Genomic DNA, 20,847 nt, shown 5'->3' on the forward strand with positions numbered 1-20,847 from the left:
CAACCTTTTACACTGATGCATAAATCCTGCATCATATTTTACATTTGCCATACCTAGGATGCTTTTTTTTTTTTAATTAAAAAAAAAAAAAAAAAAAAAAAAAGAGATATCAACAGATAAGTCCAAAAACTTAGAATGGTCTGAATCACAATTTTTGCAGCCCTGTCCATGCTACTTTGTCTCTTGGGTTTCTTAACAAATGATATTTTAGTAATTGCACGGTGTATCAAACCATAGTTTCTCCCAACTAAATGGGAGCCAACCGTATGGACTCTTCCATACTCTAACTGGCATTTTCTACACTCCTGAACTGTAGGTAGGTAGGTATTATGCTGTAAATGTGTTACACAAAGGCTGCTGAAACCATTGAAAGTGATGTAACGATAGTTCAGTGTCAAGTATTTGCGCTATAATACAGAATCAGGGTCTAGGTCTATCAAATGCTATATCCACATAACATTTTAAACCATGAAATATTTTATATGTTTTCCTTTTTTCTACAAATATTGTTGCAAACTTGCTGTTAATTGTGTCACAAGGTTCGCATTCCTAATTCTCCAAGGATTTTTAATTCAAATGTTTAACAACCATATCTACGCTAGGTACACTTAAAGTAGGCATTGAAATTTCAAGTAAAATGAACTGTAGCCACATCTACTGGACTCAATACACGTCCCGACATCTAGATTTACTTTGATAAGTTATACAAATACATAATACATTCTTAAATAATGAAGACCCACAATATTAATTTGTGAATCTCTCCATGTTATAAAACCACTTTTACAGGAATGTTTATCCACCTGTATTACTGTTTTAGTTTGCAGTGTCTCCTGCTTTCCTGTTTCCACAGATTACTGTACCAGTTCTTAGGCTTTGGCTATTGAAATCTCTTATTTGAATGAGGCAACGCTGGTTATTAAGGCTGTTTTTTTTCTCTTGTGAAGTTTCATTCTTTACTATGACACCGGTTTCCAGAGCAGAATGACTATCTTGTGTCTTCAGGTTCTGTTTTTATGACCTTCCTTTCTATGTTGTTAAAAGCTGAATGAGGAAAATCCTTTAAAATACCAAGGCCTTCTGCATTAAAAAAAAAAAAGAAAGAAAGAAAGAAAGAAAGAAAAAAAGATGTTAAAAACACTTCTTGGAAATAGATATATTCTGTTCTTAATTCAAGATGGATACTAACACTTGAAAAAATAAATTCAGCCTTCTCCTACTGGGGTTTAGCCCAGCTATGTTTGAACTACCTCAGTTATTACATTGCAGTGATGAGGCAGTAATCACCCCAGATTTACTTCAGTTCTCTCCAGGAGCAGGGCTTAGTGGAGATGCACTCTCCACTTGCATTTTGAAAGGGAACTGGTGAAAGTCCCCAACTAGAAATTTCACTAAATGAATTATCACTGAGATTGGGACAAACTGTAAAAGAAGGTGAGCTAAGATTGTGATATACCAAAGCATAAAATGCAAGATTCTTCCCAGTCTTCAAAACAACTACTTTTGCATCTTGTCTTACAAATAACCTCTTTCCCATTGCATCTTACAAACTCAGATGGCGTTTTATTATTATTACTCCTAAAGTTGTGAGAGTCTCAAGAATTCCTGGCTTTATCTCAGTGTGCCAACTATTTAACTGAAACCACCCACATAGATTTCACAATGGATTTTCGCTGTCTTCTATCAAACTTAGAATTAATTTCTCCCAATGCCAGAGGTGAATGACAAGATTGCCAGTGAGCAGAAGTCAGTGAAAGGGAAACCCAGTTCAAATGACTTACTGCATGGTTGGTTCACAGTACAGACACAGTGCTAGGTTCTTATAAACCAGAGCGAGTAGTCTTTTTATAAAAAGTCTTTTATACAGAGTGAAGCTATGTTATAATCAAACTGCATTACAATTACAGTAATGTAAGTACTTAACAGCACTAGTCTGGGTCAATACCGCTCTCTGAGGACAGACACATGCTAGAACCTGCTTATCTGAACCTAGTCACTGCATCCTCTCAAAGCTTTTCCTCAAATACTATTCAATCTGATTCTAGATTAGCAAGTAACATTCCTCTTGAAGTTTTGTCCAAAGTATTGATTAAAAGGTTACACACGAAGCATGCCAGGCTGAGCTACTTCCTTCTTCACCCAGAGACATCATGTATTAGTAAGCTCACCACGGTTTTTGCAAGAAATAGTGTGTAGTTTACAAGGGACAGCACTAACCCGAGGACTGGGACTTTGCCTCACCGCTGGGGTAAAGCCGGATCAAATCACTGCACAGAGGTTTTCCAACATGCTGCTCTCCATCAAGTGAAATGTGCTGCAACTGTCTACTTGGCAGATTTGACATTCGGAGATTCAGCGGTCTTTCACCTGGAAGTTGTTCACAGTGAAACATTGATGCATTAAAAGTAAAGCAATATTAAAAATCAAGTAGAGACTTAAAAGACATACTGATTCTATCAGCAAAAGTGCATCCTAAATTCCAGCTGCTCAGGGAAGATTTCTAGCAAAACAAAGCTTATGTATGTTAATATGTTGCTTTGCAGACTATTCCACAGGCACTGCTAGAAAGGGACACTCAGCTATACAAAAAAAAATAAAAAAATCTCTTATTCTGATCAAAAAACTCTTTGAGATCCTAAAAATTCCCTCTCCCACTGCACAATCCCTTTGAGATCCTAAAAATTCCTGCTTCCACTGGACAACGGATATATGGTATAAAGAAATTTGCACTACCAAGAATAGCTGGATCCACACATCTACTTCTTCCTGTATACTTGTGTACCATGCTGCTTGACCGATTCATACAAATGAAAACCTATGTCTTCAATGCTTACTTATATCAATTCTCTTAGTTTCTTCCTCTACTGCTTCTCTCCTCCTCCCCCTGCCCTACAAACTACCTCTTAAAAAACAAACAGAAGAACTTGACTGTATTTCTTGTGTTTATAACATTTTGTCTCATTTCACAAAAGTAAAAAAAGAAATCCAAACAGAAAGCACTCAAACAAAACAAACACTCCTAAAATTAATTCAAGCTAAGGAATAGCCAGTTGGTAAACCAAAGAGAGAACCACAAAACAGTAAGGTTTTTCAAGAATAACAAGCTACTAAGAACATCATTAGAATCTGCTTAGTTCTAAGTAATTTACATAGCCAGTGTCCCAGGTTTTGTTCCTAGATTGCAAACAGGTAAACAAAAAAAGGGTGGCAACTACGTTATCTGCTTTACTTTCAATTTCCACAAAGCAAGAACACAAATGAAACACAACATCCTGCTCTACTTTCGAAACTTAGGATAAAGCCAGGGTCGAGTTCTGCCCTCAATAATAGCAGTGCACCCTACCTTCTTGCCTCCCCACATTATCCATAGGGAAAGGAGTTTGCCCAGATACATTAGTGCAACAGAGCAGAACCTGACTGTACATCTGATTGCATGTTAGACTGCAAGCACTTCAGGGCAGAGATCTTGTCTTGTCCATTCAGTGCTCAGCATTCTGTTGGTGCTATACTAGATAAATAACACCACTGACAAAGGTTGCACAATATCAAATGTATTTGCTGGCAGCAACGCCATGCCTGGAAGCTACCATACCTTGTCCATCAGCATTATCTAATGACATGCCATTGGGGCTGTGCTCTTCTGAGTTTTGTCTGTAACACCCTGTGGAAAGACGTCTCTCCAACGCAGCCTGGTTGCAAAGAAACTCCATCTGTTTTGCCATCACCTTTTCTGACTGCAAATAAAGCAAAAAAAATTTCCTTCTATATACATACATATAGTGAGTCAAAACACAGGGAAAAAAACAATATCAGATGATAAGACTAACAGCTTAGATATAGGTTTTTGTTGACTCATATGTACAGATGTGTGCTTTACAGTTTCTTCAAAACTATCAAGCAAACAAAATATTTTTGCACCCATAAGGATTTTCATACTGTACATCTGAGTCACTCAAGAATACTTTAAAAAACGCAAGCCGCTGTAGTGCATCCACGCAAAAATGCAACGTTAAATTCTGTTCTTCGAAAACACACAAAAAAACACTTTCTGCACTTTAGGACTGAGGTTACATGAAGAAAATCTCAAGAAAAGCAAAAAATAATGCCTTAATTATGCAGTTAGCTCTGTTCAAATATATGCCTTCACAAAGTATTCCAAGAGCAATGGCAACATCTGCTAAAAACTTACGCCAAGATTTCACCAGACATCTTGGAATCTTTATTTTAGGAAACAGCACTACACAAGCTTGAAAATCTGCCATTCTGAAAGTGTAGGATGACAGTATGTTTGTGGGGGATAAAGGTGTGAAATGTCTGTCTAGAAGAAGAACAAGACCTATACACCTCTCGAGAGTGAAATTAAACAATGCAGTGCAACGTGGGAGGAAATGGCGTCTGAATGTTTGTCATTGACTTTAATGCCAAGAGAATTCTAACTTTCAATATAATCTTGTTCTCAAGAATGTAAATAAGCATCTTGCAAAAATAAAAAGCAAATCACAAGTCAAATTGATTTAGAAGAGCCACAATGAACAGAAGAACAGAAAGCGTACAAACTTGACATCTACAATCAATAGGAAAAAAAATCATATCTCTTTCAGGTACGGCCATAATTGTTTTAAGTAGTACTAAGGTCTATTAATTGCAGAGCACTTCACTTTTCTTGGGAGATCATGAAAGCTTTGACTTCCCATGAAAGTCTGCTGCTTACTCAGCATAATTCAACGTTTTAAAAATACAATGACAGCATAACAGACCAGCAAAATTTGAGCTTCTCCAGCACAGTGATGACCCTGACAGCAGGGTAATGACATGACCGTTATTTACTCTGGCTTAGAGCTCATCAGGTTCCGCAGAAGAACACTGATAGCTCAAACTTGGTGTTAAGAGGTAGGTAAAAAAATAAACCATTTTGAAATAGTTTACTTCAAGTGTGTTTTAACTTTGCTATTCTGTCACTACTGTCAAAATTTTTGAAATGTAAAACAATTTTTTTTTTTAAAAGAATAAAACATTGCTCATTCATGCCATCTTTGTTGTTTAATTGGGATAAAAACAGTATTTTAAAATGCAATGATGTTTTCATTCACCATAAAAAAACCTGTAAAGCTGTTAATACATTTAAGCTTAAAATAAATGTCTAGTCCATTGTTATGTACTAGTGACCAATGAAAACTTTAAAGCATATACAAGATGAAAATAAGCTTACAAAAATCAAGTTAATTTTAATCACGTTACATCAGAACATGCAGCATAATTGCTTGTTGATGTATGACAATGAACAGATTTGTGTGACTATATACTACTTAGCAATAGAAGAAGGTAAAAGACAGGATAACACATCTAGTCTCAGAAAACAGGAGTGTAAGTCCTACATGTAATCTTATGTGAAAATTTGGTGATTACATTTGCTGAAATCAGCTATACAAAATAAATTTGTTGCAACTTAGCATTAAATCCCTTCTTGGCAACAACTGGCAGTAGCAGATGTGTATTTTGCCTCAAGGCTGGGATACACCACAGAAAAGACAAAGACAGAATCGGAAACCTGTCTTCATTTATAAAAAGCTTTCTGGATACTTGAAAACATTGCACTTCCACCAGGCTAGGCGTTATTTAGAAAGGCAATTTATCCTCTCAGATCCAGAGGTTCACTATTACCTAAATATACTGGCCTTTCTTCTTACAAGAAATGTCAGAGCTGAGGACTCCAAGATCGCCTACTCTATTCCTCTAGGCTCAGTAACTTGAACTTTCCATTTACAGCTAATAATGCAAGTAACACAGCACATACTGTACCAATAGTACCCTACTTGCTCCCAACAGGCAATCATGTATTTTCAAGCCTACTACACTAGATCTTAACCTCCTTGGAATGAACAAGGGTAAAGCTGTAGCACTGTGTCAGAACAGTTTCAGAAGGTAAACCCAAATTACCTTTAGAGTAATGCAACCACAGCTAAGCTAGGGAGCCTTTGAAAATTGAAGGTTATTACTTTAGTCATCAAAACAATACATCAAAATCAATCTGCAAAGACATGGTCTGTGTTACTCAGAGTGCTGTGTAGGGTTTACCTGGGAATTAAGAGCTGCCGAGTCCTCATTCTTTCCTTTAGCCAAAGCAAGTGGCATTTTGTCTTGCTGATACAGCGTCTGGACTGTGTCCTGGAAATCAGGATAACCATCCTATTGAGCATAAGAAGAAACCAAACACCAAGAGGAACATATTATTGATTTTTCTTCACCCACTCCGTACACTCAAAAGAAAAAAAAAAACCCCAACCAAACAAAAACCCACTTACACGTTCATGTTACCCACTTCATTTAAGTTCGTGCATAAAACACACACAGCCCCTCTACAACAACTGCTATATATCTGAAATGGCATACACAGACAATCACACCTCATCTCTCAGTTTCAGGTGAATCCAGACTACTGTTGTCACTGACATTAAACTAGTTTACATTCAGCTTTGCCAGGCAGTTTTAGGCCTGTGATTTCTGTCACTCATTACATAAAGCAGCTTTGGAGATTCTTAAGAAATCAGGTTTATATGTATTTGAGAAATCAAGAAAATCAAGAAATCAAGTTTATATGTAGTTGCTGTATCCACAGCAGCTAGATATACTAACCTTGAGAAATTGAGAAGTCTGCAAAAATTCTAAGTATTTCACACAGAACCTATACTAGTATCACAAAATGAAATATCACCATTTTAAAAGTAGGATAGCAAAGGCTTCTTTAAGTCTCAAGTGGTTATGACATGCAAATCTCTTTTGCAGCTTGCATATGTACCAATAAAGCAAATAAATCCTGTGAAAGTCTGCCAGACTCCATTAAAATAAATTAATCATCGAAGCAAAGGTTCAAGATGAGAATTTATCCTGCTCAGCGTTAGAAAAGGAAAGCTCATGTAAAACTGAGGAACGTTCAGAAACATTCACAAAAGCACAGTATAGGTGGGTCGTTAAAATGTGAGAGGAAGCTAGAGATCTTAAGATAGATCCAAACCTGAAAAGTGACATCTGTCACTGAGGATCCGTAGACCCAGGTGTCAAAAGTATGCCAAAACAGGTACGTTCTCCTTGTGGATTCTGGAGCCACATTCATCTAAGTAATAGCGTCTTTGACAGTAGCTGAACAAATGGGTCACAGCCCAAGAACAAGAAAAGCCATCTTTCAGGAAAGCCACAGGGGAAGGACTACAAGGTCCACGCTGTTGGCAGGCTGCCCACTGACCTGCACGGCAGCGGTCAGGCTCACGCCGGGCAGCCAGACCCTCAGCGCAACACAGTGCCAACAAAGCTATTCTTTATGCTCAGGAAAAAAAATATCTGCCTGAACACTGCATATTGCTTTTATCCACCCAACACGCTCCCTCAGGGAAAAAATAAACACGATAGGTATGCAAAATTTCGTAACCAGGTAAATTGCCACAAAACCTCATCCTCTAGAAACAAAGGCTCTGCAGCACATTTCCGTGAGCACTGACCATTTTCATAGTTAGACTTGAATTTGTTTGGGAGAGGAGAAGCATTATGTGTAGGAAGACGAGAAACTGAATACACAAAACCCTATCACTCAGGATCCTATTTTTGCAACAAAACAGGTAACAGCTCTTTACTACGTATCTGTGTTCACTTGCCAATACAAAACCAAAGGCTGTTTCCTAAAAGCGGGGCTGACTGCCCATTGCTGTCTGTTGCCGTGACTGTCACCCATCAGTCACACAGATACCTCTGAATCCCCCTTGCCAGAGCCCTTCCCCACCGCGGGCTGTCCCCTCCCACCGCCCTGTTGGCAAGGGCTGAGGAGGAGCAGGCTGGGCCAGGCGAGGACCTTGCTCTGCACCAGGTTTGCCTGATGGTTCCCTTTCCTCTGCGGTCAGGAGAGCCTGCTGCACGCAGCCAGCATTTTTGTTTTGCCACGCTGCTGCTCAGTTGTTTTTCAAGTGGCTTTGTGCAGCAGATGTTCTCAGTCCCACATGTGCTTTTTCGCTCCCTCTAATGACATTTTTCCTATGCAAACAGTAGCTTCTACTGCTTTTGCTGTTTTCATGAAAAACACAAATCCCACACTTCGACTGGTTTTCTTTTCAACCCTCTCAGCAACGGTGGAGGAGCCTTTTCTCTCCTCTCCTTCCACCCATACCGGCACCAAGGGAAGATGCTTCCTCGCAGCCTCCGCTCAGGTATTCCTGCCTGTGCCCCTGACTTCCACTGAACTTTGTGACATTAGCGTTTGCAAGCTCTCCCCACCTGTCTCGGTCACTTGAACGGAGACACTGACACACAGAACAATTCCTTTATACCACGGAAAGCAGGAACACCTGTAAAACTCTGTTTGCTCTCTTGGCTGTCTGTCACACTGTCTCTCGAAGAGGAACCTCGTCAACCCCAAAGCAGTGACAAGGAGCCTCTCCCTCCGTGCCTTCTGCATCATATACCTGTGACCTGTTTTGCTCTCTAAGCTGGTGCCACAACACAACGTGGCTCAGTGCTGGTACTGAGCCACGTAAGATGACAAAATTAGGGGTGCCCCTGCCTTGTAACACCCATGCAGGAGAGATCCTCGCTCTGCAGGAGGATGCACTATTTCCATCACTATTCACCTGTCCTTCTCTTTGTCCGGAGCAGAATTAGGAAGTACAACTCCCTTTCCCACCCCCCCACCCTCCAATCTGGTTCCAAATCGCAATTCACTCCATTCCCTTTTTCACTCCCTCTCTACCTTTAGTCTGTCATTTGCCTGGAATTTTTCCCCTTCTCCTCTCCACACTTCACTCCCACAGCTCGCCCACCCACTCTACGAATAAGAGGGGGAGAGCTCACAGGGGAAGAGAAAGGCTTTTACAGGTAATTTGATGTAATTCATGGCACATTGTTTCTTTGTAATGCTTGTGCGAATTTCATATTCATGAAGAGGATAAATTTACAGTGGTGGCTGTAACCCAGCAATGCTTCAGCTTGTACACTCGGCTCTGCTCAAGAACGACCTTCAGAGTCTCTCGGTAGGTTTTTTAAAGTGTTATTATATTTCAGGAAATTAACTCATCTTTTTTTTAAGTAATCTTTTACTCTATGCAAACAGGGTGTGAAGACTTTCCAAATTCAAAGCACTAGTATTTCAGACCACGCTTTGCAGAGACATTAATGACTAATGGGTAAAGGAATAGTGAATCAAATACAGAGTTCAGCCTTAAAACAGAAAAGCAAAATTATGTTTACCACAGAAAAAAAAATAGTTACAACAACAACAACAACTAATCAACCATGTTCAGATCCTCTCCATGATATCAGCATGATAGTGAGTTAATAGAGCCACAATGAAGCATTACAACTTTAAAAATAGGGCAAGGAATTCTTACCCAGGACAGAAGGAAAATTCTGCAGCATTTGCTACCACTTTCATTTTTACCTCTACCTGTCTAAAAAACATCAACAAAAAAAAACCCCACAAAATCCCCAAACATACTACTAGAAAAGGACCCCCCTTTTTTTCTTTTTTTTGCAAAATGTAAGCCCCAAGAACCCAAAACACCACAATTAGACTTGATCTACCATGTAATACTGCCTCTTTTTTAAATTTCTTTGAAGAAAAGTCCATGCTTTCCAGTGTACCTCAGAATTACAGTGCACTGAAGTAATGGTTTACTCCTTTTAAGACTCTGAAACTTCTAAGGAAAAAGACTTTTATGCTCATAACAGCATTGGTCATTTCATAATTAATAATGCTATGCTATCAAATGAAAGATAATTTCATTTAGTTTAATTTTCAATTTCTTCTTTTGGAAAAGTCTTATTTCTGAAATAGTCATTTGCACAGTTAAGACATGAAATTTTCACAAGAATTTTAATATATGACTGGTAATTTTAGATAAAAAAAAACCAAGTAAACATCCTTTCTCACAATTACTGAACTAAAAAGTGTCTAAAGAAAGCAGGCCTTCCAGACTCTTAAGATTCCACCATGCAGAAAACAAGCAAATGAACACCCCCTAAGGCTGTCCAAATTTTCCACTCTCCAAAAACCAAAGTTTTAGTCTGCATTTTTCAGGACTTGAATTTTACTTTTTCTTTCAATGAAGACTGTGTGGAAAAAAGCACCTCCTTTGCAGTCTGTCATTTTAGATACTGGCTCATCATCAATTATTACTGAATGAAGGAAAGCATTCCTAATGTTGAAATGTAATAGTCAGTGAAATACTATTTTAAGCACAGGAGCAGCAGCTCCCCGCTAGCTCTTACAAATTAGGACTAGACTAGACAGAAAAGGGGAGACTCAAGCAACCATCCTGCAATGTGATGGTCAAGGCAGATAATGGTGAAGGTGGATAAAAGCATTTAATGAAGCTTTTCCCTGCTCTTTTTTGTGGACTAAAGAACAAGCATAGGTCAAAGCAAATCTCAACACATGTAAATGACATTACTGACTCACCATGAAAGCTACCAGGAAATCCTCAATGTACATGTATATTTTGCATAATATAAACTCAAACTACAACTGAACATTGACTCATGGAACTTAATAAATAAATGTATAAATAAATAGGTTTAACTCTTCTATTCATAACCACCTTCTCAAAACTAACTGCTCTCACCAGGGTTTGCTACACAGGAAAAGCCCTTGTACAGATAACAAACCAGCACACTACTGGAAAAAATGAAAGCCCTACATTTGGTGCATCATTTCTCACAGATTGAGTTACATATGAGAAACGCATTCCACAATATGTTGAAGCTTTCCTCTACAGTTCAAGAACATATCACATATTGTGTCACATACAAATCTAGCTCAAGCCTTGTTCACATTCTAATGCACATTTAACCCACACCTTTTGGAGCCAACAGTACCATAAAAAACCCCATAGCACTAAGGATTAATTAGATACCCACACAATCATGAAACAGTAATTTGTTTAAAAAATAAATTAAAAAGGAAGATCTGCTATTCTCATGAGGTATATGGGTATACATACTTACTCTTTCTTTTTTTTTTTTTATTAAAAGTGACTTTTTTTTTTTTTAAATTAAAAGGCCTTTTTGAAAGGCCTCAAATTTTCTTTCCAGGAGTGGTAACTGAAGAAAATGGCAAACGACATGTATGTTGCTCCTGCACTCCTAACAAGAAACTCCCAGCATCTCCCTAAGCAACATCTTGTGCAGGTATATACATTAGCTGTGTATACATGTGCTTTTTAGACAAAAATAATTACAAAAAACTATAAACTAACATCTATAGGCACAACCATTTGTGTTGACATTCCCAGCTTTTATTTAGCTTTCGACTTTTCAACATGACCAGTTTTATAATTTCTAGTGTAGTCAGAGATGGCTAGTATTCCACGATCAGTCCTTATCCAGAACTCCAGATCCTGGACATGATCAAAAGCCGACTCAAGCAAATTAAGAAAATCTTACCTCACGCTGACTTAAAAGCGGGAGGCCTTATGGGAAGACATTTCCTATAGCGCTTGAGCTTATACCACCACAGGAAGTCAGTCAGTCCCAATCCTCCCCCTCCTACTCGCTCAGGGGGCAAAACACTGAGAGTAACGTTACCATAAAGCAAATCCTACTCTTCGCCCCTGCTCCTTCAGGTTTCTCCATCAAGCATTTGCAGAGACTGTGGTGATGTTATCCCCCCTCCTCTCTCTCACACCCATCAACTATCTGTCAAATGTTTTTCTGACAAATTTCCTTAAGACAGATCCCTTCAAAACAAAAGTGAATTTTAGCATGCATAGGTCAAAATACAGGAGTCACAATACTTTACCTCTATCTTGATTCTCTTTGGTGACAGCTCATCCCTTTCTCCGCATTTAGATCTAGAAGAGAAGACACATACACTATCAGTGAAGAGCATAAACTTTGAACATCAGAAATAATAATGAAAAAGAATCAATGGGGGAAAAAAAAAAATCAGGCGAGAACAACTGAGATGCACAGAAAAAGCCTCCAGTTCACTTGGACTTGGCAGCAAATGTCACTCAAGTGTAGAGGAATACAAGCGCCTTGTGTTCTTTTCAGAAGTGTCAAGAGATTCATGCACTCTTCTGAACAGAAAGGAAAGCTACCTGTGTACAGAGAATTACAGAAATGCCTTTGGCATTGCTTACCCAGAATGCATGCATATTTACTTTAATCACTACAGAAGAAAGGGGAGCAAAGCAAAACCATAAAAATCTCCTAGAAGTGTAGGAAAATGTATTTTGAAAGGATACCGCATTACACGAGGGAGTTAACATTTAAAAACAGTATATAGAAGTATCAAGATCTTCACTCATATTTATTAACTTCTAAAGTTTTAATTGTATTTAGAAGCTGTTAAGCCTTTGTTACTTTTTCATAAGGGCAGTTCATTTAAAGTTCATTTAACAGAACAGTAACAGGGACTCAGCTTCAGTTCTTTTAAAGCAAGTTTATAAGCCACTCCCTATGACCTTATCTTTTTCACTCCCTGGAAACTAAAAAGACAAATCTGTGTAAGGAAAAAAATAATTGCTACATTAAGCAGTCTTGGCTACTCTGCCTATTTACATTAACCTTGAAATACACAAACGCCTCAAATACTTGAAATGCCAGCCTCTCAGATGCCTATCAATATGCACTATCATCACAAAATCTGGAAAACTAGAGAGCAAATAAAAAGGTAATTCAAGACAGCTAAACCTTAGCAGTTTAAAAGCTTCATGACTTAAACAGCGTTTTTCTACCCTCCTCAGAAGAGCACTTTGCTAGCTAAAGAGCAAGAAGAAAGTGTCTCTGCTTCAAAAGAAATGCTATCAGACTGATTAGCTGCCTGTAAGTAAAGGTCCTTTGAGTTAATTAAAACCTTACTTGGTGGTCCTGTAAGTATACTTGTATGTAACTTCTCGAGAGATTTGCCGAGCTAGTGCGAAGAGTTCATCTCTCCTGGTCAACAACGCGTTATCTTTTACACACAGCTGAGCGGCTGCTTCATTAACTGTTAGCTGGAAATTAAACACAAAAACAGGGATTCATGATTTTGCATGCTTTCATCCATTGTGCTTGAAAAAGTACCGGTTCTTCTGAAGTAATACAAAATTTCAGTGGCAAGTAAAATTACCTATAATTGTATATTAACTCCTGGACATAAAACATTATTGTAAAATACCCTCAATGTGCGCTGCTTGTGCCTCATCCCAGCATTAATTAAATCTCAGTATAAAACAGTAGCTCTGAACGTTCACAGTGTTTGGCTCCCAAAGCCTGGTTTACAGGGAATACTATTTTTATAAATGCAATATGCCCAGGACTTGGGGGGGAAAGAAAAAAAAACCAAACCCTGACAGTGTGGGTACAGATGGCTTTCCCTGGTGAACACAGCATAAATTCTGTAGAAGGTGATGGTTTAAGAAACGATTAAATTTTTTTTAGCTATGTTTCTCACCCTCATGTTTGTGAAGACTATCTTCAGCCATGAATCAAATGTAACTTGTAACAAGGATGTTTTCCTGAACCTGCTGGGACACATTTCTAGTGCCTCTGCTGCTGGCAATAGTTTCACGAAGAGAGGGAAAAAAAACCAACCCACATTAAGTTAAGGCTCAAAATGGTTTCACAATGCTCTTCAGAAGCCTATAGGAAGCTGCGATATTGCCATGAATTATACCAGCTTAACAACAGCGCTGCCTGAAAAGCCTCCAGTCAACGGTATGGACAAACAACAAAACTAGTAATGCAACAAGAGACACTAGAACTGAGACGCTGGAGAGGAGATTCCCCGCTCCTGCCACAGTAAGCAGGGGCTGAAAAGACATTTTCAATTCTTCTTCCTCAGCTAAAGAACAGCCAGCACTTGCAACGAGGCATAACAGCAAGAGGCCAACAGAACACTACAGATTTTTTTTTTCCAAAGTGCCCACAGCTATTCTACTCTATTTCTGGAAATTAAGCTGCTTTGAATGAGCCTGACTTCTCACAAATGAGCACAGCTTAAGCCTCACCGCTACTGTCAACAAGACGTTCTGTACCTGTCTCAGGCTAGTGAATATTCCAAAGCAGCTAGGTTTTCCACAGCACAGCCAGCATATTCATGATGGATGAAGATGTGCCATCCCCAACTCTTGATCCTGCCGTGCAAAGAAGAGCCCCAGTTCAGTGCAGAGGGTGACGTGGCTGCAGACAGGCAGGACCACGTACGTGTGACCTCAGATATCAAAAACGCTGCTCATACTAGAAGTGCTTCTCATGGAAGCAGACGGAAGGTGAAGTTGAGGATAGACCTGCAGGTCTGCAGTTAAATGGTGTCTCCTGGGAGAAGGCTAAGAAACTCGCTCCTTTACCCCACTGTCTACCACACTGCAGAATGTTACTTGTGAATTAAATCACAGAGGCCAGCAACTCATCCCAAACACTGCACGCTCCATCCCTGAAGGATGGAAGCTGTCATAAGACATGAACACCACACAACCATGCTGTCCTTCGCCACAGTGCTTGATGTCATCCAAATTAGAAAAAATGTATTTTGCCTCATGTGACACTTGTTCTCCAGGGAGGTTGAAAAAAAAAAAAAAACCAAAAACAAGTATCAGAAGAGCTGAGATTCTCACAGTGGCCTGTGCTCATGCAGTATTCGTAGTAAAACCTCACACAGAACTGCTGTTCCTAATATTTCATAAGCATTTTTTCCTGGTTTTAGCATAAAAGCCTCTGAACTGAGCAGGGCATTTCCTGCGATACCTGCATGCTAATCAGAGTGCAAATATGTCTATAACAGGCAAACTAGATATGCTGCCTGATCCTTTAGTCTCTGTACAGGGGGAAAAAAAAAAGTCTCATGGAGATCAGATGTTCAAAGGTGGCAAGTTTAGGTTCAACTTGTGAAACAACTCTAGGTTACTATGTTCCTACAATACAATGTACTAAAATAACAAACTATTACCCTTTAGAGAGGAACAGGTGTTCTACAATGTGTATCTTTTCAGAAAAAACACAGGGAAAAAAAGATACAAAAATAAAAGGTTAATACAATGCTGATGAAAATACTGACAATTCAAACAAGGTATTAATTTCTGTAACAGTGATAGCTATTGCTTTGCAGAGGATGAATTACATGGCTAACGCTTACAAAATAATTTGAGATGGCTTTTATCCCTCAATGAAGTGTTGAAAGGTTGCAGAGAGCTGAAATGACTGAAAATGCTTTGGGTAGTTGTAGGCAAATGCTGTTTATCTAAATATATGAGAAAAGCCAAATGTTTGTTTGTTTGTTTTTCCTGGTTTCTTCTTTCAGGTCACACCCAGACTTACTGAACTGAAGCGCATCATGGCTTCCTGCCTTTTCAGAAGGCATAGTACTGCAGATAGAAGTGTTGCATACCTTAAAGTAAAGATTATTTGCTGAAGCCTTAATGATATGGAGCAGCACACAACCACACAGGCTCTATGGAGAGCGATGGGTATACTCCCATCTGATGGGGTTTACAGATTCCTCCACTAAAAAACACATAATTAAATACCAAGCCTTACTGGTTTGGTGAGTCAGCAAAAGAAAAGGCAGAGATTGAGCTATACCAAATTTATTACTTGCATTTCTTATTCCTGTTTCTCACACTATTAAACAGGATTTTTTTCAGTTTTATAGGTACCTAGACAAGCATTAAAATATTAACATGAAAATTACAAATCTGACTCAAACATGCACGGGTCACCGAGTTCAAGGGCATGCCTTGTACTCATTCCTCCTCCAGTTCCACTTTAAACATAAAGTGCTCTCCCTGCTTGAAAAGCTGTATAATACCAAGACAATGGGATGGATTAAGGACAGCACGTTTATTAGTTTTGGAACCTCTTTGTTCAAAAGGTTCTCCATCAGATTTTATGCCAGATCAGTGCAGATAATCCTACCAACAGCACTCACTTCCAAACCAGCTCAGTGTCTACAGCTCTCACTGGCCTCTAATGGCTGCACAAGCCCTCTGAGACTCTCTGTTCATCCTGAAACAGAGAATATCCTCCGTAATTCACCTCTAATAATTCCATTAAGTTTGAGTTTAATTTGCACGCAGCTCCACTCTGCTTGAGCAGCCAGAGATACCCCAATCTTTACATTAAGAAACTAACCAGTACTTAAGCTTTTTAAATTCATAGTGAAGTTTATTCAGCTGTTCATTGCCAGCTGCAAGGAGAAACCTTGAACTGTGAGGCAGACTGACAGCCTTGGAATGTATTAACACATGCAGAAACACAGTCTCTGGACAAGCAGAAACTTACCTCCCTGGTTGTTTAAGGTCCTTCCTTACGAGCAGCAAACTGTTTAAGCCATCAAAACCAAAAATCCATTGAAGTCAAGTTTACAAAGGCAAACTCTGTCTTAGCAGATTTTAAACAAAAAAAATGGTCTCATTGCTACTATTTGTATATTTTGTGCTTTAAAATGGAAACAGAGACAAAACTGTTCAAGACAAACCTTTGAGAAATCTGGCCTCTTTAAGCAAACAGTAAACCAATTATGAGCAAATTCTTCTTGCTTGCATGTGTGCAGTTCCCATCAAGTTCAGCGAGGCCCCACATGCGTAAGTGAGGCATAAGTCAACCACATACTCCTTTGATCTTGTGCCCTTCATCATAATAGCGATAGAAATATTTCCTCAAGCCAAACCATGCTCTCATTCCATTTTAAACATGGTTTACAATGATGTAGTAAAGATCTGTAGTGTAGCACTAAGAAAAATTAACAAGGCAGAGCAGTCATCCTTTCTTCCAGTTCTTTGCTACGCTGCTCCTTCAAACTACCACCCCACTATTCACTCCTCCAGCTCTGCAGAGCCGCTCCTGAGCCTACCACAAACCTGACACAAAAACTGCCCCCGGCACCCACCTCCCATTATGCTTCTGGATGCCAGGAAATTATCCTACGAGAAGCCTGCCCAGATTTCAGAGTATTTTCTGCAGCCACTATCCCAGAGAGAGACCACGAAAGCGCATAGCTGTAGAAGTTGTACACCTTGACTGCCACCATCCTGAGGTGGGGAGAACCCCCTTTCTCTGAATCTTGACTCTGCAGCACCATACACAGGGCATCTACACAATTAATCCTTTCAAATGCTGCCTCCATCTCATAAGAAACTTGTTCTGTTATGGGAGAGATTTCCACTACGTCAGGGAAGTCAGACAAGATTTGTTCTTGCACACTGGATAAATTAATAGATTATACGGGTCCAACATCAAGCCACAAAGCACGTAAGCGAAAGCTGCAGAACTAAAACTGTGTGGTAGAAATGTGGCTGACTACTGACAAGTTCCCTTGGAAGCTTGCCCCCAGTCTGTAGTAAAAGCCCTAGTGAAGTCACTGCTGGTGATGTGCAGTTGCCTTATAAATGTAAATACATAAACAAAAATGTAAAGAAATATGCCTTGTCTCCCTCTGCCCTTCTACTCAGAAGCATAGAGAACCTAGTCTTATGCTATGGATCACACACCTACAAAACTTCTTCTTTAAGTGAAAAAAGGCTAAAGCCAGTACAGTTTTTTTGGCACTCCTGTAACATAAACATTGCCTTTCCTTTTGGGAGCTAAGCCTTACACGCCAAATTTTAAATCCAACTGAAATTTTGCAATCGCTGTTAACTGTGAAAATGCTGATGCAGCATTCATCTCAACAGCGTTTTGGCAGTGTTTTGACTTAATGTTTGTTCTCCTCCTGTACTGTACTCTGACACTGGGGAACTATTCCCTGCACAGACACACCTATCGCGTTGTAACATTTGCAGTGTGAGACTCAAGAATGCTGGAAGAGATGTGAAGGAGGCCCCCGTGAGCTTTTACAGACAAGAGGAACAAATGCAACATGGGTATTAAAGGACAAATCTTCAAATTACAGCCACCCATCAATACTGGAGATGGTCCTTTCCCTTCCTCCTCACTTCGTCTGCACTTCACTTGACCTGCTTGTGCCCAAAAAAGCCCACAGGTTCTATAATTAAGCTTCATCCCAATTCAAACACAAAAACAATCCCACCCCACCAGGTCTGGGGACCTCAGCAGCAGAATCCTTTTTACCTCGAGGGCACAAGCTACAGAGCAGGGTCTCAAGGTGAAGGAAGACAGCAGAGGGTAGTAACCAAGCCAGGTGACCCTGTTACCAGACAAGCAATTTTGGCTACTAATCTTCCAAATAATCAGTCCACTCTCAAAGCTGCAAGGGACTATCAAGACAGGACTGCTTTAAAAATGTGACAAATGCCTGGAATCCTCGGGGCCATACTACGAGCAATCCTGGTTTGCTATTTCAGTGCCAAACTGTTCAAGCCCTCTCTGTCTGACAGGCCGCACCAGCGACCGAGCAATCTGATGACACCAAGTTGAAGTCATCAGTGCCCACATGCACACACCCACCAAGAACAGGTACTTCTACCGCATCCGAGACTTCTGTCCCAGGGCAGGACTGCCTACGGTGCCCGTCAGACACACGACTCTTGTCACCCAGCAAGAAGTACCCGTACAAAAAGGGCACCCTCTGAAGAGCATCTCATAGAAGGTGTAGGAACATGGGAGGAAGCCCACCATTGCTCAAGGTATTTTACCTCATGAAGGGTGAGATGCTTGCCGTCCTTTCTTTTCGAGTCAAATCTGCCATATATTGCACTGTACTTCCTGATCTCCTCCTCTTTGTGAGGGTCCTCATCGCTCATCTCAAAGATGTGACCAATCATCTTTGCCAGTTTCTTATTTGTTTTCAGTAACTCCTTGACTTCATTCGAGTCACTTTTGGGCAGGGAGGGAACCATACGTTCTACGCATTCAGCAACCGACAGAGCAGCGGCAGCATCCAGGGTCTCACTGTTTTCCTTTGGTGAAGCTGGAGAGCCCAGGTCAGCCGGGGAAAGACTATGTTCACTCTCCGTGGTGTGGTGTCCTTGCCAGAGTCTCGGTTCGCTGCCGCTCTGCAGCGATAAGTTCCCCACCACATCGGACTTGCTTGCACCCACGCTTTGCACGCACGTTGTGGCAGCACATTTTGGAATCTTCAGGTGAGGCTCCCTGGTGCTGCTGTTCCTTTCATAACTGCTGCAAGATATCCCCAGCCACGCAGGAGACCCTTCCGGCAGCTTATATATTGGAATGCTGCTGACCGGTAGGGAGGTGAGAGGCTGGTTAAAAAGACCAGGGTTTGTGACCCAGTCCCTCAAAGCCTTCTGCAGCCTTCGGACGTGAAGTGGCTTGCTAGCCATGCCTACGAGTGCCATTATCTCCAAAAACTCCTCTTCACCGGCTTCACAGAGCTGCTGGACATCATCACCACCCTGCTGAATGAAGGCATCAAAGTAGAATAAGAGATTTGCTTTTTGTAGTATTCGATACAGCTGCAATTCCCCAAGGGTTCTGGGTAGAGCTGACGCCATCACGGATGACAGAACCTGCAAACAGTAAAAACAGAGAGAAGATGAGCACCAGAACGCCAACGTCCAGGTGTATCCCCCCCACCGCCCAGCCTTCTGTAAGGCTGTCAATGCAGAGGACAGCATTTCTTTCTCTCATTATAAGACTATGTATGGAAACAAAAGAAAGGGGCAATAGCTCCTATTTTTTGACCAGTTAAATTAATGGATACATTTGTGAAAAAACAAATCGGCAGATAGTTACAATGCACCTACAAAGAAAAGATGATTCAAACATGAAGCCAGCTTGTTTTCAGCATTCTCACTTCATGTTTGCTCCCAAGAATGTCTTTCAATATTGCTCACTGCTTCTATTTGACTCTCTTATATATCTTCAGTTCAAAACGATCACAAAACACTCCGAAGAATTACTGAACGCTTGATCCCCTGGAGAAAAAAAGCTCATCAGCTTCTATTCTCCTTAAGTCTCAAATCATTTCCCCCCCATAGCAGTGTGGAGGACTGTAAACGGAAAGCACAGAACAGTGCTTCACAGAACCCCAGAGGATTAATGAAGCTGGAACAGTAAAAGGGCGTTTCAGAACCCAGTACTTCTAGTTTTCCCCATTTCACATGAAAAGGATCTAATGCCTCTGCTGATCTTAACTATGGCAGCAACATCCACAGACAAAGCAAAAATACTGATGGATTACAACACATACGGCTTGAAAACATTATTTTGAATTCAACCGCCCATTCCATTTGCTAACAGGTCTGCATGTCATTGATATTTATGACATGAAAAACCATTCAGCAACACAGCAATTGCATTCTAAGGGCTCCCAACAGACAAATTGCAGCCGAATTCTACCCTGATGGCTGCAGAAAAACCATCTGCACAAGTTTCAACTTCATAAAACCCGTTATCCACAGTTATCCCACAAATAATAAACTCTTCAGAGAATTCTAAGATCTCACACACATAACTCTTCACTTTACCATGGCTTTCACAACTACAAGCAGATAATTTCCAGTGTTACTGTATTAAGCTAAACCACCAATCAATAAGGGCTAAAGCATGTAATTTAGAGTTGGTAGGGGAAGTAACAGAACTAAAACACGGAGCTGCTAACATTACCCTGGTTCTCCTATCACCTTGCACTTTAAAAAACACACAGCAGTAACCAAAACCCCAACATGTACAGAACGACTTGCACACACTTGCACCCCTGCTCCAAAAAACTCCGATGCAAGAATATATGTATGCTTAGGGGCACCGGGAGGCTGGTAACCAAAAGTAAAACTAAGGCAGAAATTATTTTTACAATATGCACTTTTGCCCCACCCCCCCCTTTTTTTTTTTTAATATGCACTTTTTCTTCAGCAACTCAAAATAAATGTACAAATGTAGCAAACAGAACTCAAGTTCTATTCAGGAGGCATCTGAAACATCAGGTTTTTGCTACAAAACTCTGATTAAATTGTACTAGAGAAAAATAAA

At 40.1% G+C, this 20,847-nt stretch overlaps 1 protein-coding gene across 3 annotated transcripts; it reads right to left on the reverse strand.

Moving 5' to 3' along the window:
- Window positions 1–804: 804 nt before the first annotated feature.
- Window positions 805–19,379, reverse strand: NAB1 (NGFI-A binding protein 1). 3 transcript variants are annotated; one of them, XM_010167826.1, is made up of 8 exons: window positions 18,552–19,370; window positions 12,841–12,974; window positions 11,777–11,828; window positions 6,076–6,186; window positions 5,814–5,816; window positions 3,593–3,734; window positions 2,218–2,367; window positions 989–1,080 (listed from the first exon to the last, which is right to left on the reverse strand). In XM_010167826.1, the coding sequence occupies exons 1-8, from the start codon at window positions 19,368–19,370 to the stop codon at window positions 989–991; spliced, it is 1,503 nt and encodes a 500-aa protein (XP_010166128.1). The 3 variants fall into 3 exon arrangements, with proteins under 3 accessions (XP_010166129.1, XP_010166128.1, XP_028940751.1); XM_010167827.2 differs by lacking the exon at window positions 5,814–5,816 and having other exon boundaries at window positions 805–1,080; window positions 18,552–19,379; XM_029084918.1 differs by lacking the exon at window positions 6,076–6,186.
- Window positions 19,380–20,847: the final 1,468 nt, after the last annotated feature.

This window comes from Antrostomus carolinensis, unplaced genomic scaffold (genome assembly GCF_000700745.2).
Source record: "Antrostomus carolinensis isolate BGI_N321 unplaced genomic scaffold, ASM70074v2 scaffold38475, whole genome shotgun sequence".
NCBI lineage: Eukaryota > Metazoa > Chordata > Aves > Caprimulgiformes > Caprimulgidae > Antrostomus > Antrostomus carolinensis.

Coding starts and splice junctions, on each gene's coding strand:
- NAB1 (XM_010167826.1), bottom strand. CDS start 19,370: ATGGCGTCAGCTCTACCCAGAACCCTTGGGGAATTGCAGCTGTATCGA. Junction 6,187..11,776: donor CAAAGAGAATCAAGATAGAG/GTAAAGTATTGT, acceptor TATGCTCAATAG/GATGGTTATCCTGATTTCCA. Junction 2,368..3,592: donor AGATAATGCTGATGGACAAG/GTATGGTAGCTT, acceptor AACAACTTCCAG/GTGAAAGACCGCTGAATCTC.